General features: G+C 40.3%; 3 protein-coding genes across 6 annotated transcripts in view; 1 reads left to right on the top strand and 2 right to left on the bottom strand.

Annotated features, from left to right (window-relative positions):
* LOC138031312 (histamine H2 receptor-like) overlaps positions 1-822 on the bottom strand; it is a 1,325-nt gene extending 503 nt beyond the window's left edge. Inside the window, exon 1 of the mRNA XM_068879021.1 lies at positions 1-822. This exon is cut by the window's left edge and continues 503 nt beyond it. Within this exon, the coding sequence (XP_068735122.1) occupies positions 1-708 (708 nt within the window). The 5' untranslated portion in view covers positions 709-822.
* Positions 823-1,743: 921 nt separating this feature from the next.
* LOC138031264 (uncharacterized) overlaps positions 1,744-27,500 on the bottom strand; it is a 33,033-nt gene continuing 7,276 nt past the window's right edge. For 3 of the 4 annotated variants that reach the window (XM_068878962.1, XM_068878963.1, XM_068878960.1), the window contains 7 exons: positions 10,527-10,659; positions 8,812-8,884; positions 8,329-8,383; positions 5,727-5,805; positions 4,729-4,893; positions 3,302-3,373; positions 1,744-2,065 (listed from right to left, as the gene is read on the bottom strand). In XM_068878962.1, coding sequence (XP_068735063.1) covers positions 1,980-2,065; positions 3,302-3,373; positions 4,729-4,893; positions 5,727-5,805; positions 8,329-8,383; positions 8,812-8,884; positions 10,527-10,659 — 663 coding nt within the window. In that variant the 3' untranslated portion in view covers positions 1,744-1,979. Of the gene's footprint in view, positions 2,066-3,301; positions 3,374-4,728; positions 4,894-5,726; positions 5,806-8,328; positions 8,384-8,811; positions 8,885-10,526; positions 10,660-12,042; positions 12,203-27,500 lie in introns of those variants that run through there. The other variant, XM_068878961.1, reaches the window with a different exon arrangement.
* Positions 12,304-27,500, top strand: part of LOC138031249 (protein mono-ADP-ribosyltransferase PARP14-like) — a 16,416-nt gene continuing 1,219 nt past the window's right edge. The window contains exons 1-9 of the mRNA XM_068878939.1: positions 12,304-12,457; positions 13,026-13,080; positions 14,724-16,070; positions 18,972-19,205; positions 19,801-21,545; positions 23,016-23,204; positions 23,821-24,457; positions 25,168-26,064; positions 26,893-27,207. Of these exons, the coding sequence (XP_068735040.1) occupies positions 13,038-13,080; positions 14,724-16,070; positions 18,972-19,205; positions 19,801-21,545; positions 23,016-23,204; positions 23,821-24,457; positions 25,168-26,064; positions 26,893-27,207 (5,407 nt within the window). The 5' untranslated portion in view covers positions 12,304-12,457; positions 13,026-13,037. The remainder of the gene's footprint in view (positions 12,458-13,025; positions 13,081-14,723; positions 16,071-18,971; positions 19,206-19,800; positions 21,546-23,015; positions 23,205-23,820; positions 24,458-25,167; positions 26,065-26,892; positions 27,208-27,500) is intronic.

Genomic DNA, 27,500 nt, shown 5'->3' with positions numbered 1-27,500 from the left:
TGCCTCTTGTCGTTGCCATGTCGCGCCGCAAAAGTCTGCTGAGGTCTGTTTCAGACTTTTCTCGACTTTGCTAAGCTGCCTTGCATGATAGAAGGCTGTTTTGAAAACCACAGCGTTCGAAAAGCAAATAATAACAAATGGGATGATAACGAATATTCCAACAAGAAAGATTAAGTAAGGTGAGAAAGATCGGGTGTTTTCAAACGCCAGATTTGAACAACCGTATGTTTCAGCTCTGAATTCGAAATCCGCTAACGGAATGTTAGGAATAACAATTCCAGACAGCCAAATCATCAACAGAATCGCCATTACTCTTGTCTTGGTGACAATCAATTCGTAGCGAAATGGTTTCTCAATTGCGATATAGCGATCGATACTAAGGCAACTCATGTGAAGAATCGATATGAAAGATAGTGACAGACCGCCTGCAGCCACAGCCCTACAACATCCCTCTCCAAATATCCACTTTCCAGTCACAGTTGTGACGGCGTTCAAAGTCATTACCACAACCATAATCAAATCCGTCAGTGCCAAACTTAGCAGGATAAAGTTTGTGTTCGAACGAAGACGGGGAAATTTCGTAACCGATAAACAGACCAAAGAGTTTCCAATAACTGTCGCCGAAATAATCAAAGCAAATACCACCATTTGAACGACTATTTTGACTATTTCCACCGCAGATTCCTTTGTTTGTTCCCCTTCGGCCATAATATTCAGATTTCAAGATAAACCCTTCCCTAAAATAAATAGTTTGCGCAGGGTAAAGATCAAAACTCAGGATCGTCTGCTCAGTTGAAAACGAATGAGTCACAGCAAAGGAAATCGACGCGGGATACGTACACAAAAGAACCAGTAGAATAATCTGAAAATTGTGTTTACTTACTTACATTGTATATATTCCCCTTACCAATTTACACCTGCGGTCTCTTATCGAGAGTGTCTACTACATTCGAGCACTTAAATTAATTGCTGTCAGGGAACAATGCCTTACAACCTAACTAACCATATACGCTAAAAACACGAAACTTTGAGAAATCAACACAAAAAAAGACGAAAGTGCCTTTTAAATGTTTATCTTAACACAACAATGAAAACGATCGAAAAAGATGATTTATTTCTTTTGTTTGTGGCTCATTTGAAATTCTTAGCGGCTGTACAATAGTCAGCAACATGTCTCCAAGAAGACAATTGATGAAAAAGACAACATGTCTCCAAGAAGACAATTGATGAAAAAGACACGAGTGCAGTCAACTGTCATATTTTTTATAGAAAATTAATCTTGTGGATAAATATAGAGCAACTTATCTTGGGTAATAATACGATGATCTTGAATCTAGGGGTAGTGGCCATTCACATAAAATATTGATGTGGTCGCATTTTGGCTCACAAAATTTGAAAACACTTTAAATTACCAACACTCATCCGTTTCTATTTACTTAGCAAACAACGCCGGAGTTAAAAGAGTAATTGCTTTCTCTCTTGCGCGATAAAGTCGTTTAAAAGGTTTTCAAAAGGAGTGAAAAGACTTACAGTAATAATAAGGAGATTGAAGATTTCCTCATAAGTAGAAAATTCATATGAAAGCACTAAACCAAGGTTACCAATCAAAACACAGCTGGCTTAGCTACACAAAAAATAATAAAGTTTAGAAGCAGAACCGGAAAGCAGAAGAGGGAAGACAAGTAAAAAAATTGCAGAATCTATTTAAATGAGGAAAATAAACCAAAGAGACAAACACTTCGCTTACTAAACCGTGACTTTTATTGATACAATTGAAATAAATACACATTTTACCGACATTTCGCCGGATGTATGAAAAAAAAATCTTATCTGTCACCTTTTCAACTGCCGGGTCATAACCGGCCACTCTCCGAACGTTCTGAGCCAAGATCAAACTGCACTAAAATCCCCCGTTTTTGTCCAACGCCAATTGTCGCCTTGGCTGCATTTTTAAAACCTAGTCCTAGACGCTAGTTTTTCTATAGTGTACGCTGATGTAGTTTCTTCCTTTTAGTTTTCGTTTTCTTCATTCTGCCGTCTTCAATCACGTCCGTCATCGGGGGTACTATATGAAAAGAAAGTGGCCATTTCAATTTTACCCTCTAATGCCCCGGAATGCCCCGTTTCTTTTACGAAACGTAGACCAAATTCCATGTACACTGTAACCAAAAAAGGGTAACAGTTGTTTCGCTAGTTTCGCGTTCTGGGCCCCGTTGTTCGAAAGCTGATCAACTTAATCTAGGATAAGCCTAAGCGTAAACATTTGTTTCATGTTTTCAATGTTTTGGTGAAAATTTCTTTTGCTTATTTTTGTTTTTCAAGATTGACTTCTTCTAATGTAGAGTTTGAGGAATATCCGCGTTGAGTAGCATTTGAGAGTAGAGTAGTAATAAACTCCTCGGTTAATTTTTCATCTGGGATTAGCGTTAATCGGCTTTTGAACAACTGGGCCCTGAGTATAGTTTGAATTCCCAAAGGCACTCACTCAGTCTTCGAACATTCAATTCTACAGCTAACTTTACCCTGGCCACCTTAATACCTTAGCTTGCATTAAAGCCATTCTCCACTTTCTAAAATCCTGGGTCGGGAAAAATACTATAATACATCTTGCTTTACCCCCCAAAATTTTGCATACTTATTGTTTTCGATTTCTCTTGAGACATGAAGATGTCCAAAGGGAAATCGAAAACAATGCCTATGCAATTTTTTTTGGGGGGGGGGGGGGGGGGGGGGGGGGGCGCGGGAGTAAAAGAGGTGTATTCTGGAATTTGAGAAAGTAGAGAATATAACTAAATGTTTGGCAACTGAGTGCTTTGGTCAGTGCTTGGCCAATCTGCACCACCCTACCTTTTCGGTGGGCAAATAGGTCAGTTTTCCATCCACACGGTTATAGGCTTTATCCAGCACGGAATGGAGGCTCACACGGGACAATCATGCAATGGGCCTTTTGCAGCGGAAGACCTTAGACAGCAATGACCAGAACCAGGTTGCTGACCAGCGGTTTTCGTTAAAACAATGGTTTGCTGGGGGTGCCCAGTCTCGCGGGCTTAGAAAACCTGGTTGTGGTCATTGTTATTTAAGGTTTTTCTTTTGCAGCTGGCGATCACATGGTACAAAAACCGCCATACTGGAGAGAAAATTGGGCAATGGGAAATCTAAAACAAAGCAACTTAATTTAAATGTTCTTTGTTTTTGATGTCCAAGGACCCATTTCCTTTCACCGTATTGGCCTCCGTTCCAAGCACTGAAATACGAAAATTGGTCCACAGGACGTGACCACTTAACTATGCGCTATTCTCACCTGTGGACAGACTTGAATCAATAAAGAAGTCATCATCACCATTCAGCATAGGAGGAGTATCATCCTCACTCTCTATGGCAAAGACACAAATCGATACTTCATCACTATTCACGCATATGAATAAAAAAGTTTAGTACCCTGGGTTATCTCAAGATAAGAAACATATGGAGCAGGGTTAGCAACGCCTATGAGGTAAAAATCATTGATGCTTATTTGAAAGCCCTTCGACAATGATGAAGAAAGGCAACGCAGTTTCGAAATATCTTACTTAGTTTCAGAAATAATTTATTTACGATTTACATCATACAAATGAAGGAAGCGATGTCGCCATTAGTTAGTAATACTTGACTTGTGAAAATAATCGAGTGATGATATTGCAACTTAGCTCAAGAAATACGCTTGAAAAATATGACACATTTTGTTTCGTAACCAAAGAAACACTCTCGACCTCAGCCCCTCTTTGTTCCGACCAAAGATCGACACTCTGACTTGTGGTTGAAATCCACATTGGTCTTTTCATCAGCTCTTCAGGAATTAATAATCCAACAGAAGTAAGATGCTAAAACAAAGCTGTTGCCATGGCAATGGCAACAGCACATTAGGAGCATTTTATGTTTTAAATAGTGAAGACCACTCTAGTATTCAAAGAAAATATTAATATTCTTAATTTTAACACTTCTTCCTCGATATTTGACACAAAACCCCTACCCCTGAAACTAAACGTGATAATTAAAAAAAGTAAACATCATTCTTCTATACTTGAAAGGTCCTTCACGTAGTTAAAAAGTAAAGGCAAAGTCGCACGGGCGCGAAGGAGGGCACATACGGCCTTAGAGGCAAAATACTTTCTGCTTACGAATGGCATCCTTACTGACGGCAAGCAAGTACATGTACATGTAACTGATAACACCAATCTCTGGTATGGGAGGAGGGGGAGGATGGGACGAGAGAGGTCTGATGTGAAGTTTGTGTAAGGTGTAAGGTAAGTACATAAGCCAATCGCCTCAAAGCTTAGGACTAATTTACAACGCTCTTCGTCAAATGCCACAGTTCAGAAAAAGGTCTGTGAGCGAGTTCTTAGGCATCCCACACTCTTTATAGCTAGACCAGAGGAGTGAGGAAGGGTAGGGGATGAAGTTCCCAGTGTTGTGGCTGTCCTTCGTGAGTGTATGGGTAGGTGGGTATAGCAGGTCCACATCAGCTGTATAGCTGCCAATACTTCAACCTGCTTGAACAAATAAACAACAAACAAACAAACAAACAAAGAAAAAAACACCATACAACTGTAAGTGTTGAGTTTGTTGGTTCTAATTACGCTGCCACAAGTTCTTCCCACAGTATTCAGAGTATTCCCTTCCTCAATGAGCCGACTGCTGGAGTGATTTAATTATTTTATTTGCAGGTTTCTTAAAACATGACTATCTCACCGCTGTTGCTTTCTATTGCTTGCATTTCTTTTCCATCATCTTTTCTTAGTCTGAGTTGAAAACTTGTTATTCTTTTTGATCCACCACCCATCTGAGAAATTGCTTCAGATGCATCCATTAATTCACCACTGGATACCTTCTCTGAGATCAATTTCAAAATGTGCTCTGAAAATTAACAGTAAAGATGAAACTCAAAATACAGCTAATCTCTGTAGATGGACACCACTGTAAGGCCGACACCTTTTTAAGAAATACAATGATAGTTGGTCTGAGTGATATTTTATTTCCTACATTTCAGTGTAACTTAATTCTCTATAAGGAGGTTAATGACCTGGTACTGGCTGGGAGGGTATGCAGATTCAACTGAGGAGAATTAAATGTAACTGCACTGCTCCAACATCATCATAACAAACAACATCTTTCTCATCACAATCATATTTATTAATTTTGTGGTGGCTGTGTCTACTACAAGAAGCATTTATCAGCATCATAATAAATGACCAACTCTGTTATTGTTGCCGACACTCATCATCGCCACCATTGTCATTATTATCATCATCATCATTATCATATCATACCATGCATTGTGAGGCGAGGCCTACAGTTTATCGTCCTTATCCGAGAAGAATAGAGAGTCTTTAGAACCATTTACAGATGTCATTACAACGGCAGCACTTTCTCTTCAGTTCTTTAAAGACTCTCAGTGTTGGCCTAGCCACACTATTTTAACCCGCAACCTCCTCAGTAAACTGAGCCAACCATTTGGCGGTCATCATCATTGTCATCATCATCATCATCATCATCATCATCATCATCACAATAATCATTAAATTTTCCTCAACTGTCCCTGTCATCTTAATCAACATAATACGGTATGTCACTAACAACAGCACCAACATCTGACAACCAATGTGAAGTTACTTGGACAAAATAAAACCTGTCAAGTCTCACTCCCAGGTGTCAATGGATTGAACAACTGTGAAAACCCTCCACTGTACCTTGTTTTTGATGTCCCTCCTCACTGTTGCAAGATGTGTTTGGAAAAAGAGAAATGTACTTTGTGTCTTTAGGGAAGTGCTAAACAAATAAAAGACCAAGAGGGAAGCTGTTAAAACTACATGTATTTCACTTGCCGCTAATATTGTGGATATTTCTGTGGATCCACTCAATTTTCCCTAACAGTTTGTCAATCTTTTTTGCATCATTTTTCATGGCAAGAGATAAAAATTAAAACTTGCTGAGAGGAAAATCCACATTACATAATTTATATGCATCACCCCCAGATATCATCATCCGATAGATAAATGCATTCAAACCCAATATTATTGAAAACAGTATTCAGTTGACAATTCAATAGTGATTACATGCATGCATTAGAGTGGTTTTCAATTGAGTATCGAAAGTAATTAGAGAATTACTTTGGTTTTGCATTACTTCACTCAGTGATGGGTCAACCTTCTCATGTCACTTTTCCAACCAATCAGAAGTGAAACCAAAAATCAATCGTGGCTCACGCGTGCACATTTTCCGGCACTTTGTGTCGTCTACATGTAATAACTTCGACTTTTGATTGGTTTACCGGATTGTCTCTATCCTTTTTGATTGGCCAAAGTAATTACTTTGGTTTTGGTTTTACGACACTCAATCGAAAATCGCTCTATCTGTCTAGTAAATGGATTTAATTATTCAATTGTTGACTAATTAATTAATTAATTATTTATAAACTTCACCCACAGAATTAGTGCTCCACTACAGGGGCCCAAGACATAAAATGAAAACATACATAAGTAATGATACAGAAAATAAAGATGAAAAGGCAATTATGTAACGTCAGTACCAACACATTTTCTGACTACGGCTTAAAAATGAAAGGCACATGAAGCATTTTACACAGACGGACTTGAAGGTCTGTGGCTTTTCAACATCAAAACATTTGACAGTAATTTCAGCATAGTACTTAGAGAATTCTCTTTTAAAGTAATTCACTCTTTGTATAATGTACTTCTACAAGTTCCTTAGGCAATATGTTCCATGTCCTAGTTACTCTGTTGTAGAAGATGCTTTGAAAAGTTACAATGTTAGAGAAGGGTACGACTAACTGAGGTCCATTGCAGCTGTTTCTAGTGGATCTTACAGGTTTTTTGATGGTGATGTGTGAGTCGCTTTGGGTAATCAAAATCTTGAAGAGATGGACTAGATTTAGTTACTCCAGCCAATAGGTTAATGGTAGCAAGAGTACACGATCTTTGTACATGTACCGTACTTATTCGGCTACAAGCCGAGCTCGGCTATAAGCAGAGACTCCAAACTTCTTACGGAAAAAATCAACTTGATTAACACGAATTGTAAATGCATAATACTCGGCTATAAGCCGAGACCCATTTTAGGTCTTGATGTGTATTATCGACTATGGAATTTTCATAATTTAAAATACAAATTGACATTGACTGAAAAATTATACTCAAAGCAATCAACTGAACACGAAAGATAAGAAACAAACAAGCAACATGATCGTGAGGTGACGAATATTATTAAACAATTGTTGACCTCACAGGAAACTTGTCTTCGTACAAGCGACACGTTCATTTGTTACTGTTTTATTTGCTGAGAAAATTCTTTTTATCAAAAAGACTCGGCTATAAGCCGAGACCCCTTCTACGGCTTTAAATTGTCCCAGATTTAGTGAGGATTTGTGTAAAAATCGCTCAGCTTATAGCTGAATAAGTACGGTAGAAAAATTCTGTTCTAAACGAAAATAAATGACTGAATTTAGTTGCCAGTCGTTGGACTCTTTCCATGGAATTAATAGCCATGACGGTTTGTGGAGACCAGACTTGTGCCCAGTAGACTACCGTACTTCGAACTAAGGTTGTATATTTGTTACAAAGTGAACACGTGGATCATGGATATCAGATGATGATCTTTTCACAAAACCAAGCATTCTTTTGGCCTTAGCAGCTACTAGATGTACAAGAAATGACCACTTTGGATCGGATGAAACAAGACTTCCAAGATCTTTATGTGTTATAGTTGGCTTGACTTGCACATCGATGAGATGGTACACTGAAGGGACGGGGTAAGTATTCCTTGTAATGGAGAGAAGGCAGCACTTAGATAGATAGAGGTTCATACGCCACGTGTCACGCAATTTGCTTATTAAATTTTGGTTGAGGTCGTGTTGAAGAATCTTGCCATCTGCAGGGTTGTTGATAGCCTAGTAGCATTTGGTGTCGTCAGCAAAGAGAGTGATAGATGTTTCAGCTGTTACCACTTGAGGAAGATCGTTGACATAACACTAAGAAGAGTGGGGCCCCCAAAATTGACCTTGCAGAACCTCAGATATACATTAATTACTTGGAGTGGCATAGAAGAAGCACCAAGAGCAGTATCTCTTTGACATCTCTCTCTCTCTCTTTGTAATTATTTATCAAGTAAACTATTGAGATATGAAATCCACTACTTTCCTATCAAGTACATTGTATCTCTTTGATTAATTTCATGACGTTAATCTGCAAAAATGTTATTACCGGTTAATTTAGCAAGTTAAAGGTCCCACAAATCAACAGTGTGATGAACTTTTAAGTTTACAGTCTCACTCACAAAAATGTAATTCCACTGGAGTTTGATCTCTTCAAGTTTCTTTTGCAGATTATCCCTGAATGAAAGTGAAAAAAAAAGTGAACATTGATGGGTTAGAGTAACCTGTGGTCCTAAAATACGGTGTGCCTGGCACATTATAATACATACAGCATGTACTGTGTCAAGTTACCATCTTCAGAGAGGGTGACAGTGTGTGCCATGTTTTTGGAAGACTCCGCTAAAGCAATCCTATTTGTTACGCTACATTTAATAATTATTTATGGAACTCATGTCATGTGTCAATATGGCTGTATGGCTTGGATCTCAAAGATACATGTAGGTCTGCTGAGCTGTCATTACTGTTTGCAGAAGCTGGTTGCACAAAGTTTAGAGTAGCCAGCTACACTGTATTATCACTGATGAGTGCACACTGAAATCACTATCCTTGCAACTCTTAAACTGCATCTTGCTGCAGATAAAATTTAACAAAATTAATTACAAAACCTGGTTTCATTGTCTTCGCATTCATTCAGATCTTTGACACAAATGTTATACTTGCGAAAGAGCTTCCTTTTCTCTGAAACATGTGAAAGAAGATGATCTTGATTAAAAGTTATACATGTACATTACCAAAAGTCTTATTACAAAGTCGTACGGAATGTACTGTAGTCAAGTTTCTGTTAATCTCATTGTTTACAATGTACTTCATTAAAGTATAAATTTGCTAACAGAAGATATTGTGTTATAAAAATTACTAGAAGACCTTGTAAATCTTAGTTATATCCTCCATTTTAAACATCTGGCTTAATACAACCAGTATGTCAAGCCATGAAAGCGTGAGAGCTTATCCCAAGGCAAAGCCCTAATGAGTTGACAATTTATTTACAAAATCTCAAAGTGTTTAAGTAAATTGCTCAAAGACTGTACAGTATATATTTATCTCAAGTTTTTTTCAATGCTTTCTCAATATTCAATATTCAGTATGGATTTCTTCCTTTTTTTCTTTCATTCATCAGTCTTTCACAGGAACACATGAGCCCAACAAATTGACCTGCTCCCAACTGTGTGGCTCCATAGCTCAATTGGTAGAGCACTGACATTGCAGAGGTCACAGGTTCGAGTGCTGTTAAAGCCCCTGTCTGTAGAGTGACAATTGCCTAACAAACTAGGTCCACTCAAAAACTAATGTCCCCATAGGCAGCCCAAGTTCGCGTCACTAGAGAACGTGTAATAATTGATTACTAGTGGAAGATGACCTTTGAGTAAAAGCGGTGTTGCGTTACAGGCAGCCGTTGAGGATTTAAACGCGTTGTAAGACTTTGTATGGGAAATAAAATACCGCAGATTATGAAGCCTAAAAAACGCTCAATTTAACGTTCATTCAATAAAATGAATAAAAATGACTTACCTCTGGTGTATTTTTGTGCCTTTTGGAGCTTATTTTACCGTTTCGGGAATTCCGTGTTTTCAATGTTCTAAGACGAAGTCAAGGCTGCACATTAAGATTTCGACCGTAGTCAGCTCAGAGGTGGTTTGCGCCTCTAAAATCTATCCCAGCTGCTATTTTTTCACGCAAAGCTAAAGCCACATCATTTGCGAACCTCAGTGAATGTTTCGTCGTCAAAAATCCCCACGCACTTGGCTGGAAATGAGCATTTTCTGCTTCCGATTACACGATAGCTGATGAAATGGCTGGTGATACTGTATCACGACACGGAGCTTGGATCCGAGGTCAAATCAACTCCATCCGACGAGGTACAGTCATTTCATGTACAACACTTACCCCATCCCCATAGTGGCTTCTCGTAACCATGGAGCTCTTCGAGAAGCCGCTCATCAATAAGGGCCCCCTTTGACAGGAAAGGGTTAACCCTTTCCTGTCGAGCTTTTGAGTGGAGATAGATGCTGTTGAGTCTGAGGGGGCCCCCACTGACGAGTAAAATCATCTGGCATTAGACGGAGTAAAATCTATAAGGGTCACTCTTGGGCAGGGAAGGGTTAGTTAATGGGGCCATTTTGACTTTTAGAGTGGACCTAAGGAATTGTCATTCTACAGACGGCCGCCTTAACAGGTCTCCAACCCATGACCTCTGCTAGTTAGTTTTTGATTAGACCTACATTGTAGATGTTGTTAAATTGTCCAGTTACAGTAAGTGTGAGGATACATTCACCCTTTTGACCACTAGAAGTAAGAAAACTGGATTTTGAAATGCACTCACCAAAAAACTTCACTCTCTTGTATCTTTCCATGATCTTTTTCTCCTTCTCTTGATTTCCTTTATCCTTGATGCTTTCTCTTAACATCTGAAGCATCCTTTCTTTTTCAACTCGCACAGTTGCTGGAAGGTTAGGCTGCAATTTCAAATAATTACATCTAAATAGTGGATCAAGAAAACTAAATGCAAAAAGACCTCTTTTTTACAAAGATTTCAGACATTTCTCAAGTGGTGTGTGTACGCAAATGGTTTTCACTTTGTTGTCTTATCCCGTTACTGAGCTGCTCTATTCATTGTTCTACTCGGGGATACATTGCATTTCCCTGGCAAACATGGCCCAAAATCTCTTTAACTGCCAAACATACATGCTGATTTTTGCTTGGCTTACTACACCCAGAAGGTACAAAACACGGGTCACAAGTCATTGTTTTACCAATACAGAAAGTATCCTAAACATTCATTGAACCTAACCTATGCTGTAGCTTAGGCCTAATGAAGGCTGGTTTTCACTAGTGACGGAGTCGGAGTCAGAGTCATGAGAGCACTTACAGTGTACACTGTACATACACTGTATGCAGTGAAAATTAAAGATTGGAGTCGTAAGCAGAGTTATAAGCTCGATGGACTCAGAGTCAGAAGAATCAGAACGTTTCCTTATGATCCAGTGAAAACTAGATTGTCAGAGTCAGAAGCAGAAGTGGAAGAACCGACCAATCACAATACTTGGAATCGAACATTGTGATTGTTTTATTCTTCTGCTTCTGAATCAGACTCCAACAATGCAGTTTTTACTGGATCATAAGCGGAATCGGTATTCTGCTTCCGACTTTAACAGTTTGACTTTCACTAGATCATATTGCTCTGCGCTTCTGAGAACGACTCTTAACTCTGTTGCAAGTGAAAACCAGCCTTTAGGCTTAAACAAAAGTTTTTAGGCCTAATGTTAGCATTGGTAAATGTTTAGGGTTGTTTCTGTACTGGTAAAACAATGACTTGTGACTTGCGACCTGTGTTTTGTGCCGGCCCCATTGGACCAAGCAGTTGACAGTTCAACAATTGACTCCTAAACTGTGCCCATAGCTAGGGAAGATATTATCGTTGACGTCACCTATGGTCATTAATGTGCCAACCAAAGTCTCATTGGCTGTAAAAACAAAGGATCTTTTTGTTTCTGTGCTTGGCACAATTGAATAAAAAAAGCAATGTTTGTAAACAGATCTTCGCTATTGACGAGGACAAATTGGCTGGCATTAGACTGGCGTGGGGTCAATCGGTTAAAGTTTGAATGCTTTGAGTCAACTACCGGTAAAGGTTTCAGGGCCCAAACTTGCGACCGATACAGTCAACTAAAATACCTGCAGAAGTTTTCACTTAAGGGATGGGGGTTACTCTCGTGTAATTTTCCTACACTATGACATGTACATGTACAGCTGTATGATACGAACCACACGGGCGCTTGTTCTCGTGATTTAATCTATGTAACTAAAGTTATAGCTTCGCAGACATTGGCAACTCGTACCTTTTTAAGAAGCCTTTGCACATCTCTGACTTTGTTCTTCAGTGATTTATTACGCTTAGGTTTCGATGCATTTTGCTTAGCTTTGCGAATAAAGCGATGAGGTTTCTGTGAAGACGTCCGACGCGGACCCATGTTGCGAACACGGCCGAGGTTAAGTACGTTATGTATTCCACATTATAGTGTACGCAGTATTTTTATTACGCTCAGTCCCAGTCCACTCAGTCCGCCTCATATCCCGGAAGTGATAGAAAGTGTTCAACGAACTGTTTGCACGCGGAACTGCTGCGCTTCTGGTTTGACAAACTTTTAGAAACAATGAGGGTTTTAGACGGAGTAAGCACCAGTAATTTGGCACAAGCCTAATGACCGACAGCGCCTGGCTCTAACTTCTCATCTTTCTTCTAATATAAGTTGGGTAAGTTCTACCGATTATCACCGGAAAGAAACTGAAGAGAATGGCTAAGTCAACGTAGCCGATTTATCTGATGAATATCATTTGTCTCAAATGTTCTTGATGTAATCACCCGTGGTAAAAGAAGTCGTTTTTATTTGATGATTCTGGAAGATTTCGATCAAAAAGGTTTTTTGGGGATAGACATCAGTGTCCAAAGAGCTTCATTAGAGGATTTTCATGATTGTTTCCTGGGTGCGGACCAGACTACCATTTGTAATATTCTCAAAATTGAATTTAGAGTTGGAAAATACTGTTGGGAGGATAATATAATGATATTTTAGATTCCCATCCATATCTGGAGATAATAAAGATGAGTCTCAGCAAAGGAACTGCGGGAAAAATCTTATACAGCTCGGTCCTATGAACATATACCGGAGTTAATTTTTGTAGGATTTGTTGTGAAATTCACTTAGCTACGTCCGCACCTACGGAGAGAAGTTTTTTTTTGCTCCTTTGTGCCGACTCACGTGTTTTCGCTCTAAAGCTTTGCGTTACCAGTAATTTGATTAGATTCTTATTTTATTTGCAGTCCTACAAGTAAATGGTAACAAATATAAAGCAAGCAATGGACATTGATAACAATGGTACGTGAATTATACGTTGACACTGTGGCTTAGTATATTTACATTTTTAACCCTGCCATCGTAAAACGCAATCTATTTGACTAGACTGGGTTAAGTTGTAGAATGAGTGACTATTGCGGAGTGGAAGCCAAGCTAATAATTCGGTGTGCAAACTAATGCGCCGACATCTAAATTTACAAGCGTGAGCTCTTTTGGGAAGATATCGTTGACGTCACTTCTTGTCATTAACGTGCCACCCAGAGCCTCATTGGCTGTCGAAACAAAGGGTCTTTTGTTCCTGTGGTTGGGAAATTCAAGTAACAGATATCTTCTCTATTGCACATCAGCAGACGGTATTTTGATAGTTTGTTATGAACGAGTATGCTCATTCTAAGGGTGAAGTAACATTCTTTTCTCGTAAACCGCTTTACCGTTTTCTGTGGCATTACAGCGAATACACTAAGAAAAGGTAAAAATGAATCCGTGAAGAATCCGAAGTACAGTTATATTTATTGCTTTATTTTAGGATACACTATAGTCACCATGTTTTGCCACAAATTTCATGCGATTTTCGGCGTCCCTAGCAGGTGGGGGTGTCCCCATCTATCCCAACAATGCAATACAAGCTGAACCCGGAACCTACACTTCCCATATCGTTTCCACAGACCGTCTATATTTACAACAGCTTTTCCAGCGCTTTCTAATCACATTACTCCGCTTTAGAGCAAAATGGCGCACGGAATAGTCGTTTATTTATGCTTTTATAAAAGATGAGTAAGATAGCAAACCGTAAGGCTTCTTTAAATTGTAGAATGGTGAATTTTAGTAACAATTTAGCGAGGCAAACGTCTCTCTTCTTCTTCTTGCTATCGTTTTTCACACGACATATTCTAAATTTAACCCAAGGTGGGCTGGCTCACCCCGGTGGGGGGGGGGGGGACTCCCATATGGAACAGACGGGGATTCTCGTCGGAAATTTTGAATTTAACCCCTAAAGGAGACCATCTGGGAGTGGCTCAAGCTTTTTGTGACCCCTAAAGGAGACCAATATGGGCGTGGTTTCAAGCAAATCTTGACCCCTAAAAACAAGTTAAAAAGAAAATTTGACTTCTGTTTCTCTTCGCGGAACCCTAAACGAGACCTTGGCAGCTTAAAATATTGGCGCTTTGCCGGGAACACCCTAAGCGAGACCAAAATCCAAAATTTACACTCCTAAGCGAGACGCGTTCGTTTGGTACTATTCGGGAATAGGAATACACGGAATAGACGGTATTCGTATTCTTTTGGTACCTATTACGTTGTCAGAATGAACGAGATATTATCATCTCCTAGACCTGCAATTTAAGATATTTGGATCATATCTCAAGCGCCCGTGGAGTTTCCCTCTATTTTTTACCCTGCGGAGACCTTATAAATTGCTCACCATTCGCGTCCTAGATACAGTGTGTTTTTGTCGTCTCATTTGGGATGATGTTTCGCTCAGTATGCACTTCAGAAATGCCATGAATAATCAGTAACTGGATCCCAGGCAGACGTAAAACAACAAGTGGTAACTTTTCGTAACAGTACCAACAAAAACGAGAAATAAAGCACAATGACAAAAAGGTTTGCGGTTTAATCAGTGTTCATCGAAACTTTTATTAAGCGTTTCCTTTACTTTACAGAAGACCTCAGTTTGTGTGAGGCCAGAGGGGATGGTCATTTGGAAGTGAAAGAGGAGAATTTTGATGTCAGTCAGTTTGTTGCCAAAGAATGTGACAAAAACGTAGACGACAAAGATGGTGAAGAAAAGCGCTCTACAGGCGAGGCGTCAAACGCACCCTCCGACTATGAAATGGACCCAGAGCAGCTAGAAGAAACACTGATCAAGCTGGAAGAAGTATTTTGTTTTTTCCCGAGGGTGCTTATAAGGCAGGTTCTTTTCCGTGGCGATGTTAAAGGAGACCTTGAAAAAGCCAGTCAGGTGTTGCAGCAACTTCAAGGTATGGAAGACCCACAAGACTTTTTTGAAAAAACACTGAACTCCAATCCACCAGAAGCAAAGCATGGAAAAGGGGAATATTATCATGCTCCCAATGACGGAGTCAAGCCAAAAAAGAGCTTTGAACAAGAAGAATGCGGAGGAATGCGTAAAGATCCAAGCGAAGGTGCAAAGCAAAGCTTTCAAGGACAAAAAAGGCGAAGAAGACATAACAAAAACAGACGATATGATGACGATCTGCAAGTTGATTTCGAGAGAAGTGAATCTGAGGAAGGAAATCAATATCAGTTTTATCACCATCAAGATTACTTGAGAGGAAGAGGTTTCAGAGGAAGGCCAAGAGGAGCACTGAGAGGGGAACATAGGGGAGGCGGACCGAGAGGGGGACCCTATCGGGGATCTCGAGAAGGACAAAGAGGGGGTTGCAGAGAGGGTGTAGGATACCAATACCCAGGACAACAGGGGAATTTAAGTCCGCAAGGTTATCCAGCAGAAAACAAGCGCAGGCCGATGAGAGGCCCAAGAGGGGTACGCAGAGGATGGCCAAGAAGGGGACCCTGGGACGGATCTGCACAAAATCAAGGAGGATATGGGTGTTATGTCTCTCACAATCAAGGAAGGGCAAGGCACCATGTTCCATTGTACCTTGAGGACTTGGAAGAAGCTAGCGAGACATACAGATCGAATGAAGAGGTTGACGTTTATCACCGTGACGCTGGCCAGCATGCAAAAGATGTTAACATTGGGCATTACCAGGGAAATCAGAGAGGTTCTAGGGGTAAGAGAGGTCGCGGTCAAAGGGGCATGAGACGATCACAAAGCATGTCTGGTGCGGAGGCCAATCAGGGCTATGGTAACGAAAACGATGAGAGGTTTGTGGAGAATAAATTAGTCATCTGTGGTCTGAATGCAGCAACGACAAATGAAAGCGTGGTGAACTTCATTGAAGCAATGAGTGGTGAAGAAGTGAAAGAAGTGACAATGCTTGGCGAAGCAAAGGCGTTGGTCACAATGGCGGAACCAATAACAAGTAAGTCCTTAACGTCGGCATTTTTTTTTCCTGGCCGAATTTACCCTTGCTTTTCAAGCTTGATAAAATCTAAAACCAAACGTGATCTCTTTCCGTTAAGATAATGTACACATTAAGTTGCATATCTTTCTATGCTTATCGTGCGTGTGGCTAACCGTGGTTGCTGAGTTCCTTTCCCGGCCGGGTGGAAACCTGGATAATTCCAAGGGGCTTGATGCTACCAGTGAACAATGTGCTTGCTGTAGAAACGAAAGACGGCAACCAAGTCGTTTGTTTTAGTCTTGGTGCCAATCAAACACTCTTATCAAAGAGTGAGGTACGTTCGATTCCTTTTCAGTATCATCGTCGAGACATTTAAAAGTAGTTGTATATTTTGAGGAGAATTGTTTTGTATCCTTTTGCAGTATTTATTCAGAATGAATGTATCACACTATTAGTATTTTGACTGTGATCTTCTTGCTAACAAATATAACAACAAATATGGAATTCATGTGTTACAATGCAATATCAGTTTTGTGGGACAATATCAGTAGCCTTTCTTGCTGGATAGCCAAGCAGCGTGACTCCCCAGCGTGTACAGCACGAGGTATTGCCGGACGGTCACCCATCCAGGTATTAACCCCGTTCAACAGGCCTTTACGTCCCTGTCTATGCCAGGACCAGGTGGCTGCCTGCCCAGCAGTCTAGTACCTGTTTAGGGCCCCATGCTCAGGGTAACGAGCTCCTGTGCCCACAGGTAAGGGTCTTAAGGGCTAAGGGTGGGTCCCCTACAGAAAACCCCTGGGGTGAGTGGGACTCCTGAGCCATGGTAGGCAACCCACTTATTGGTGGCACCAAGAAATAAAACACCCCCGCTATGGGTAAATAGTACTCTCTTATTAATATTAATGACAAGTCGCACCACAAGATTTTCATGCCGCATCGGTCGTCGCGCGGATAAACAAGTATCGCGATCTTCAGTAGGGGACCAGGCTGAGATCGAAAAGTATGCTACTGGAACAAAGTCCAACCAACCCAAGGTACCAGAGGATAACCACGCCGAGGATGCTCCTCTTAGAGGCCTTCTGAATATCAACACCACAAATCCCTCAAAACGGACACGAAAGAAATGAAGAAGTCAGGAAGCATACTATGATGCCACCCTTAATCCATCAGAAAAGCCCTGTTGTGCCCTAAGACCATGGCTTGGACCCGGCCCTTCAGGAGTATACAGCAGACTGAACAGCAAGAATTCACATAATAATAATAATAATAATAATAATAATAATAATAATAATAATAATAATAATAATCGACCAAAACTCAACCCACATACGACCCCGAAGCAGGGGGTTGAAACCAGGTCGCAGTGGTTGAAGGCGTGTTTGATAACCGCTAAGTCATCCTGACTCCGCAGCCCTTGGTCATAGAAAAATGTTGCATCAAAAGACGAGTCGTGGGCAGCATCATTTCACACTGAACAATTAAGAACACTAGATCTCTTGACAATGTGACTGTACCTTAAAATTCCCTTTATAATTTTAATCACGTAGCTACTGCATCTCTCATTTGAACTTCAGTTATTGAGCGTATACAGACGAAACATAGAACTGATCGTCGCACTTAACTGAACAATTTAAGCAATTGTCACTTTGAAGACACCTGACAAATTCGCATTTATTATCTAGATACTGATGAAATACTAGGCTTTTTCTCCCTTCGAAAAAATCATATCTTCACCGCGCGCAGTGAACATATCATATTTATATTTCACATGTGATGATATAGGTCTCATCATGGTAACTAACACGATTAGCCAAGAAAATCCGAGCTTCCCCTTCATTGTAAGATACTTTTTTACGGTAATATAATTTTTCTTCGCTACATTAACATTTTTATTGCACAATTTGACATTTTCATGATTTGTTTTTCACAACTTCCATATATATCTTGCTTCATGGTACACTTTTTCGCTATTTTGAAAATGAATAAAACAAGGCGTTATTAATCTGGACATTTCATCAATATCTATATAACAAGCACAACGTACTGATGGTATCTCGCACTCGTTTGCTGCGCTCACCTGTGACAGATATTATTTAGCTCTCGAAGATAAAATTCGTATCCCTGCGCGGCCATGCAATATCCTCTATGAGCCCAACAAATTGACCAGCTCCCAACTGTGTGGCTCGCAGAGGTCATGCAGAGGTCTCGGCGTCGCAGAGGTCATGGGTTTGAATTCCGTTGAAGCCCGCCTGAATTTTTCAGGTGTTCGGATATAAAGTGACAATTGCTTACATTGTCCGGTGAAAGAGCACCTAACCTCAAATATTTTTCGTTCCTAATGTAAATATCCCCATCAAGAGAAAATGAGGGGACAGAGAGGGAGGCTCAGGGCGTTGGCCGGGATATGTTATGTCCACGAAAGTTATTTTTAGACGAGCGGAAGTCTTTGTTCTAGCGGACGTCTGTCTTCCGAGACGTCCGCATGCAGTCTTGCCTCGCTCTCAGGTTCTTAGTGAAAAGAGAAAATGACGGCGCACGTGGAAGGCTGATGAATATTTATTTTCTTTCAAACATCGGACCGAGGTTGGCCTGCATGCGGACGTCTCGGAAGACTTCCGCTCGTCTAAAAATAACTTTCGTGGACATGACATATCCCAAGGGCTGGACCGGGAGCCTCCCTCTCTGTCCCCTCATTTTCTCTTGTCCCCATCTAAAGCAAACAAATGTCACCACTGATACCTAGAATTTCGCTTTTTCTATGCTGCGTAAGCCAAATAAGCTCGGCAGAACTGGAAATAATTTGGACCTGCGACCGTTATGTGAGGGGCATGGGTCTATTCTAGATTTTCTACCTTTCGGCTATAACCCGCACTTCAAATATATTTCTATGAAGCTTCTCTTGTTTTTATTTATCAGATTTTGTCAAAATCAAGACAAAAGGCGAACAGAGAGGCCTCGACTCGGCAAAGCTTTCTATCGAAAGAGTTCCTATTTGCAAGAGCATTCTTGTCAGCGGCATCTCAGATAATACTACCCATGATGCCATTGAACTATTCTTTGAAAGTCCAAGAAACAATGGAGGTCCTGTTGAAAAAGTACGCTTTCAGCCTGAAAGTGGTTCTGCTGTGGTAGTGTTTCAAGATCCTAAAGGTAAGACTCCTTCGGCAGAACAACTTTTTCTGTGTTTCCCTGTAATAGTGACCCTGGAAAAGAGAAGGGTGTAAAAATTGCAAGAGCACTTTTGAACAGCCACAGTCACTACTCAGTAAAATTTGGTATCAATAAGGTAAACCGGGGACACTGCTAGGTTTCATCTGCAATCACTTTGTCAGGTGTAGTGCGCCACGCTTGTGATTTTACCAAAATCGACTTTTCACTTGTGTTACAATCCTCCCCGTTCCATGTATTACAATAATACGTCTCTCTGGCTAGATTTCAAATGTCCTGCTGACAGGTCAAATAAGATTTTCCACTGAACCTGGTTGACATATGGAAACCACACCCTCTTACTGACAACGAACAACAATTCCATAGTTGAATAAATTAAAGGGTAACTTAGTGATGGAATAAACCACGGATTTACCATTTTATTTTCTGAAGATGATCATGATAACAACTAGCTTTATCGTCTTCATCGCCTTGCGGCAGTATTGTTCTTCCTAGCTTATCATTGAGACACCTTTACCCCTGGTTTCAAGATAACCCTATAGCAACAGAAACCTGTTCGCTTTTGTTTCATTGACAGCCATGGAGGGAGTTTTGGCTAAACAACAAGAAAAACCACTTATCTTAAACAAATCCCAGCTTTCATTCAAAATCTTCCACGAATTTCTGGAGCACCACGACGGAGAACTAGCTGTAGACGTCGCCAATAAAACATCAGAGCTCCCAAGCCAGCGGTCTGAACCCAAAGCAAAGCAGTTACACATGGCTGTGGACCCGGATATAATGGAATTCATCATGACCACATCTTATCAGGATGAGTTAAATCAAGCATTATCAGCGAAAAAGTGTGAAATCAAGTGGACACCAAAGAATAAAACGGCTATTATTGTGTTTCGTGGAGATGACAAAAGCGATTCAATGCAGTCAGAGTGTCTTGAATTAGTCCAAAACTACTTGGAAAAATTCGCCAAATGTGATGTTGAAATTAGAAAGGAATTCTGGGAACCCGTGAAGACCCAATTATCTAATGTACGCGTATGCCTAGGTGTTGAACCATCGCTGATCAAAACTTTAGAGCAATCCTTCTGTATTAGAATTGTTTGCCTGATTTCAGATACAAAATCGTTTGAAGATCAGGTTAAGGCAAAGTTAGAGGAGATTTATCGTGAAGAAACAAGGAAGACGTATTTGAACTTTTCAAAGAGCATTTCAAAAGAACGCATAATTTTGTTAAAGGAGATAAAGTTTGCGGAGAAGCTTAAACAGCACAACAACGAACTGGAGATAACGTTAGATACTGAAGCAGAGAAGATCTATTTTGAAGGACCACAGAAACAATTCAAAGAGGCAGCCATGAAGTTCCACAAACTTGACCAGAATATTGTGGAAAAGAAACTAGCTATATCAGAAAGTATCTTGCAAGTGCTAGGCTCAGATGGAGGTCTACAAAGACTGAAACGTGAGCTAGAAAAGAACAACGTTGAAGCTGTTTTCGTGATTGACAACGAGGTTCGCATCGTGGGCACCTCGGCAGCACAGGCAGACCAGGCTGCCAGTCTTGTCGGCAAGCTGACATTAGAGGAAAAAATTCGCGTAGACGAGAAAAGCCAGCATCTGTTGAAAACATCAGAATGGCGCCAACTATGCGATGAACTCAACACGGGAGAAGTTGTTAGTGTTTATCAGCATAACTGGAGTGACACTTTTGTTGCAGGGTTTAGAGAAGACGTGACGGAAGGTGTCAAGAAGCTGAATGATTTCTTAGAAAATAACTGTATTTGCAAAGAGCTTTTCAGTTGTCCCTCTAAACTCATCCGAAGATATCTCTTCGAGTGTCGTCAGGACGACTTGCGATTGATTGAAACCCAACTCGCCAGCTTTGAAGTGAAAGTTGAAAATGGAAAAGGAGAAGAAAGTTTTGTTATTTCTGGCAATAAAGAAGGCCTCAAACGGGCACGAGAGGAACTGAACACATTTGTGACTGATGTCAGCTGTAAAATGTTTGACGTCAAACAGCCAGGGCTGAGAAAATTTTATGCCAGTGGCAAAGGAGATCTTCTGGAAAAATCGATAGAGAAAAACTATGAATGTGCGCTCCTTGTCCATAAGAGCTTTGACTCGAAGCGAGAGGAAGATAAAGCACAAGGTGCACAAACAGGCTCTGACTCCACAAGCAGTGATGATGATGATGAGTCAGTCATTGGTGGTGACGATGATATTTATGATGAGGGGGAAGTAGTTGTAAGGGAAACTGATCGCTCTTCTTTCGCCACCAAAGCTGGCCACCATGTTTCGTGGAGAGCTGGAATCATTGAGGCTGAAAGGGTGAGTTAAGACATTTCAGTTTTATTGATCCTTTTGGAGTGACATAACTCAGTGAAAATTCTGCCCATTAAACATCTAAGTCGCTTTGTGTAATTCGTTCTGTCCAAATTTCCTCCACATTCTAAATCTCTACAACGTTCTGATCCTTCCCTTCTATACTATTTTAACGCAGTTTGGGGTTCTACTCACAAAATTAAGTAGTCTTAACCGAATCGCGATTCTGTAAAAACGAGCGATAAGGGTAATGAGCAGGTCCTGTTATGATGCTCATACAAATCAACTTTTTAAGGAACTCAACCTGCTTAAATTACACAATATTCACTTTCTCCAACTACGTCAACTCACAAGTCTTCTTTTTGAAATTGTAATCTTCCCTCAAAATTTGACACTCTTTCTTCCTAAACCCTAACCTATACCTATAACACCAAGCACGCTTCCTCTTTTTGCTTACCGTACTGTAAAACAAATGTACTACAGTTTCCGTGTTCTTCCAAGGCCTAAAGTCTTTTTAATAATCTCAGTTTGGGTGCTATGAGCTTTTTTTCTCTCGCATCATTCCATCTTTTGCATTTTAATGATCTTTTCTTTCTTGTACTTTGTGAGGAAACCTAATTTCATGTAAGCAGGTCTTCTTGTCGCTTTCTTTTTTCTTTTTCTTTTCTTTATTGGTAATTTTGTATTTCCTGTACCTGATGTAGTGTTTAAGTAGGAAAATTAACGAGAGCAAAGTAACATGACGTTTCGACAACTTCATGTCATCATTGCGGAATGAACAAGTTAAAAAATAACTGCGAGGCATATTTATAGTACTCGGGATGTGAGAATTAAATTAGCAAACGTTACATGAAAACATTCATGTTAAACAAAAAGAAAAAGAAAAAAGGAAAAAAGAAAAAATAGATATATATATATTCATGTAAAAATATGATGTAGTGTGACAAAATAAAAATAAATAAATAAATAAATAAGTAAACAAATAAATAAATAAATAAATGTTCGTACATCTCCCGCTCGTAGCAAAAGTCCACGTGTCCAAAAAGATTCAGTTTTCCTTTCTAATAATATACATGAAAAAATTACTTGATTCTGATTGGCTGAGAGCAGTGCAGTGCAGTTCAAGTGTAACACAGTGCAAACAGTGTAAACAATATGGTTTGGTCAGAGCCAATCGAATATTTTGTTTTAAATCAAGCGCACTCTGGATGGCGAAATTTATGGCGCAATTTTCCCTGATGGCGTGATACGCGTGCGTTTCTTCTGCTTAACCATGTCGAATTTTTTCATGTATATTATTAATAATAAGTATAATCAAACGATTTTTCTCGTGCAATTTGGTTTAAATAAGCACCTACAAATTTTGATCGTCTTTGAAAACAATTTACTCGTGCTTATTTATTCCAAATTTCACTCGAAATCATGTGATTACCTATACAAACTGAATGGTTAGTAATCCGCTTACTTACACCACAGGTTGACATCCTGGTCAGTTCAAGAGGAGCATGCTCCAAAGCAATCCTTAAGGCGGGTGGTCCGGCGATGAGAAACAGCATAACAACTTTAAGTACTGGTCACATTACAGTCACTCCTGGGTTCGCATTGCCCTGCAATCACGTGTTTCATACCAACTGTAGTGCATGGAACACAGGCATTGGTGAAGAGGTGCGTTTTGAAACTGATAATATTGTAACCACTTTTAAAAATCTTCTAGAGAACGGCAAGTAGTTTCACAGTTATGTTCCCCACGTATTTGCTCGCAAGTTTTAAATTGCGTTGTTCAGGGCCATGAATCCGTCTCTCAAAGTGACCGTGCTATACATCGCGAGGCTTTTTGCGATGGTGACCGGGCGCTACTCGGAAAAAATCGAGTGCTACTTGTGGGAGTGGAATCTGCCATCGTTTAGATCACTTGTTCGGATGCTCTTTTCGTGAGCTGTATGCAGTATCCGGGTTCTTACGTACCCTCCCCGAGCTCCTTATAAGTTGTGTAAAAGACATGCACATACAAAGAATGAAGTGCGGGTGGTTAATCCGTTTATTCTATCGGAATCCTAGTTAAATATGGAGGTATCCTTCACTATAGATTATTCATAAGTGGTTTTATGTACGTGCGTAAGAAGATTTCGCGCAAGCGTATCGATGAGAAGACAGTCAGTTTGCACTCTTGAGCATTTCTATCTCGAGCACGATAAACCGCTTTTTTTGATGGCGAAACTTTGATTCCTGCAAACAATGGCAATGCTTATAATTTATTTTATTATTATTTTTTTAATGAAAGGTTTTACGAAACATCGTGAAAAGGTGTCTCCAGAAAGGCGAAGAACTAAGAATGAGCTCCATAGCTTTTCCTGTAATAGGTACGGGGAAATTAAACTTTCCACCCAACGAAGCCTCGCGAATAATGTTGGAAGAAGTTTTCAGCTTTTGCCAGACAAATGTTTCGTCCACCTTGAAAGATATTCGACTTGTGGTGTACCAACAAGATCAGGCCCTGATCACTGCTTTCAAACAAGAGATGGCCAACTTGCAATCCAAGCATAACTTACGCCAAGAATACACGACTAACGGTTTTTTCTGGAAATTTCAATCCAAATTTGGAATCAGAACAGCAGCAAGTTCACCAGGCTTGTCATCTGAACATGGTTTGGTCGGACCAAGTAACAGCAAGTACACAGGCCCCAGTATCGAAGTCATAAATGCTGATTTGACTCAGGAAACAACTGATTCAATTTTAAACATTAACAGCACCGATATGAACATGAACAATGCCGGTGAATTGAGCAAAGCCATCTTGAAACGAGGCGGGCCACAGATCCAACAAGAATGCAGCCAACTGGGCAATCAAGTTGCGGGCTCAGCTGTGATGACAAACGGAGGCAATTTAGCAGCGCCTAAAGTTATTCACATTATTCCAGGTTTCTTTTTTTCTCTTTATATCTTCCGAGTAATGTTAGATAGGTATTAACTCCTAAGTGTCCTAGAAATGAACCTAAAGCGTGTTTACGTTTTATCAGTTCATGCTTTGTTTTCTCGAATATCGCGTAAACCGTCCTACCCCGTTTTAGTCTCCTACGCAGCCGTTCTTTGTGTGGTCACGCAACGCTCCTCCTCATAACCGTGGATATTACCTCGTAGCGGCGAAGCCATTTTGTTCTCGTGTTATGAGAGTGAGTAAGGTCTACATTTTTGTCATTATGAAGAGACTTCTAAAAGAAGCAATGTTATGATTTTTAGATATCCGCATTTATAAACGTTACTTACTTGTGCAGTTACGTAAGTAGTAACGAAAGGTAAGCCTGAAAATTCAGCCTGAACTCAACCCTCGTGATATCCACACCCTGTGCGGGTTTATAAACTGTCACAAAATGAATAGGTAACAGTTGGCTTGATTGCTCACTGCGCAGAAGCCATGGATATGTCGAAGGCATAACTGTGATGATCTAAAAATCGTAAAATATTTCTTTCCGTACTTCAAATACATATTAAGCGTGGCCTCGTGTTCGAACTGAGGTGGTGTCCGGGCCCAGTAGGATTTGGAGATCGTGAATTTACGACCAAATCCCACTCGTGAATCATTCAAAATGACCAGTTTTCGTATTTTATTTCTCTTTTCATTTATCTTCAGAGTCGAAGGATACGCGTCATCTTCAGACATGTTTAGAAGCTGGTCTTCGCTTGGCGGATAAACACAAACTTCGCTCTCTTTCACTTCCTTGTGTTGGCACTGGTGCTTATGGTCTGTCTGCGGCAGACTCGGCCCAACTCACCTTTCAGGCTCTTAACAACTTCAATCTAAGCTGTCAATGGGTCAGAACAGTGCGCATTGTCGTATTTAAAGCCTCAATGATGCAGGAATTTTTACAGGCTTATCAGAGGCATTCAGCCAGGGAAGCTGATCACAAACGTGATAGTGTTTCCTCTTCAGGGCATACGAGGCAACTCAGAGAATATGATAGAGGGTTCAGTTTGACGAACGACCCATCTATAAAAATCTGCGTGGCAGGCAAGGACGCGACAAGCGTGGAAAAAGCGGTAGATTCTTTGAAGAGTGGTTTCTCCGAAGCTTGCACGACTCAGAAAGTCGAGAATGAGGCTGTTAACCAACTTTCTCACAGGCAGATTGAATCCTTGAGGAAAAAAGCTAGTGACCGTGACGTAAGACTTGACATCGAGGCTGACATTGATCGCATCGTGGTCCGTGGGGGACCAACTGAAGTGACAGGTATGGTTGGGGAGATCTGGCACGAAATTAACGAAAGAAATAAGAAAATTAAGGAAGAGCAACAAGCGTTACTGGTTTTAAAGAACATTGAATGGAGTTATGAAATACAAGGGACCAAAATGGTGTTTGGTTCGAAAACCAACGCGAAGTTAGAGATGGCGCACGTCAAAAGCGAAGCCTTTGTCACAGTATCTTTAAGAGCAGATGAGTTTGACATCAATATGAAAGCAAAAACTGGTCAAGGACGGTACAACGGCGAGACGATAACAATTCACAGAAGGGTGAAAGGATCTAACGAAGGTTAGTGAACAAATAAGTTTGGTGGCTTAGTGTTAATAACAAAAAAATGAGTGCAGAAATGTCAAGTGATTCTTTCTTTTAGAGAAGAAAGAGATTTCTGCCAGCGTTAGTTCGCAACCAAAGGTTGTTTGTGTTGTTCCACCTTAAGGGAACTGTCACTCCCGCCTCGTGGCCTGCATCTACTGCTTCCTTCCCCTTTCACCGAATGTCTAGTGGTGGAAATATCCATTAACCTTTTTGGTGTTAAATATCAGTCTTTTTTTTACGATCACACAGATTGCTTGCTCTTTTTTCTTATTTTCAAATTTTCGTTAGCACGCGGTATCCTCCCCAGCTATCGTAGGGAAGTGTAAATTGCAAATTGATGCAGTTAAAGCAATTTTAAATTTGTGCTATTGTGGATAAGTGTAACTTGTAAATTTATGCAGTTCAAGCAATTGCTAATTTATGTAATTTAAGCAAATTCTCGTTCCAGGCAGTCGCGAGCGACTGAGAACGAGCAATTTGCTTGAATTTCGTAAATATACAATTTAGTACACAAACAGGAATATGTATTTTGGACTGAAATTACAAGGGTTTGGCAGTCAACATGTTTAGGGAGAAAAAGTGTTGAACAGCTGTAACGTTAGGTAATACTAAGCTCTTCCTCAGTGTTCTTTGTTGTACGAACAATTGTTTTGTTGCAAGTTTATTGTGGGCAATGTTTTGTTTTCTTGGTTTTACGTGAGCTGTATTTGTTACACCGTCTTTGAACGGTATACCACTCTTCACATTTTCCACTTGAAAGCCAATTAGGCTAAAATCGATCTTTGTTTTCGTGTTTTTCAGGAATTTCTCTTCCAAAGCATTGGGATCCAATGCCTCACCCTGGTAGCACTGTGCACTTGGTACCACTCGCCCCATGGTCATCTGAGTACCAAACTGTAGCGAGCAAATTTCAATCAACTGCCCAGGGATACACTATTCAGAAAATCGAACGAGTTCAAAACCCACATCTTTATCAGTCTTATGTGGTGAGAAAACAAAAAATGGACCAAGACAACAGAGGAAATAATGAACGACAGCTATTTCATGGCACCGATGCTAAAAATGTAACTGCTATGAACACGCAGGGCTTTAACAGGAGCTTTTGTGGGGCGCATGGTAAGAACTTATTTTCGAAGCTGTTGACGGGAGGTGACATGTTGTGAGGGGTTTCTAGTGTGGACTCAAATCGCAGCTACAGACCGCAGCTCAAATATAAGGGATGTGTCATGAAATTAAGGGGCTCTAGGCTTCAGTCTCACAAGAATACAGTCCATAGACACCCTCAGAACCAGCTCCAGGGTGTCCACATTATGGAAAAATATGGAAAGTAAATTGGGTTGACACCGACAATTACTGACCTCCTGAAAGCGCTTTCATATTTTCAATAGACCGTACTCATAAATGGCGGC

The sequence above is a fragment of the Montipora capricornis genome, chromosome 14 (assembly GCF_036669925.1).
Source record: "Montipora capricornis isolate CH-2021 chromosome 14, ASM3666992v2, whole genome shotgun sequence".
In the NCBI taxonomy this organism is placed as follows: Eukaryota; Metazoa; Cnidaria; class Anthozoa; order Scleractinia; family Acroporidae; genus Montipora; species Montipora capricornis.
This window is presented reverse-complemented; position numbering and strand designations above follow the sequence as displayed.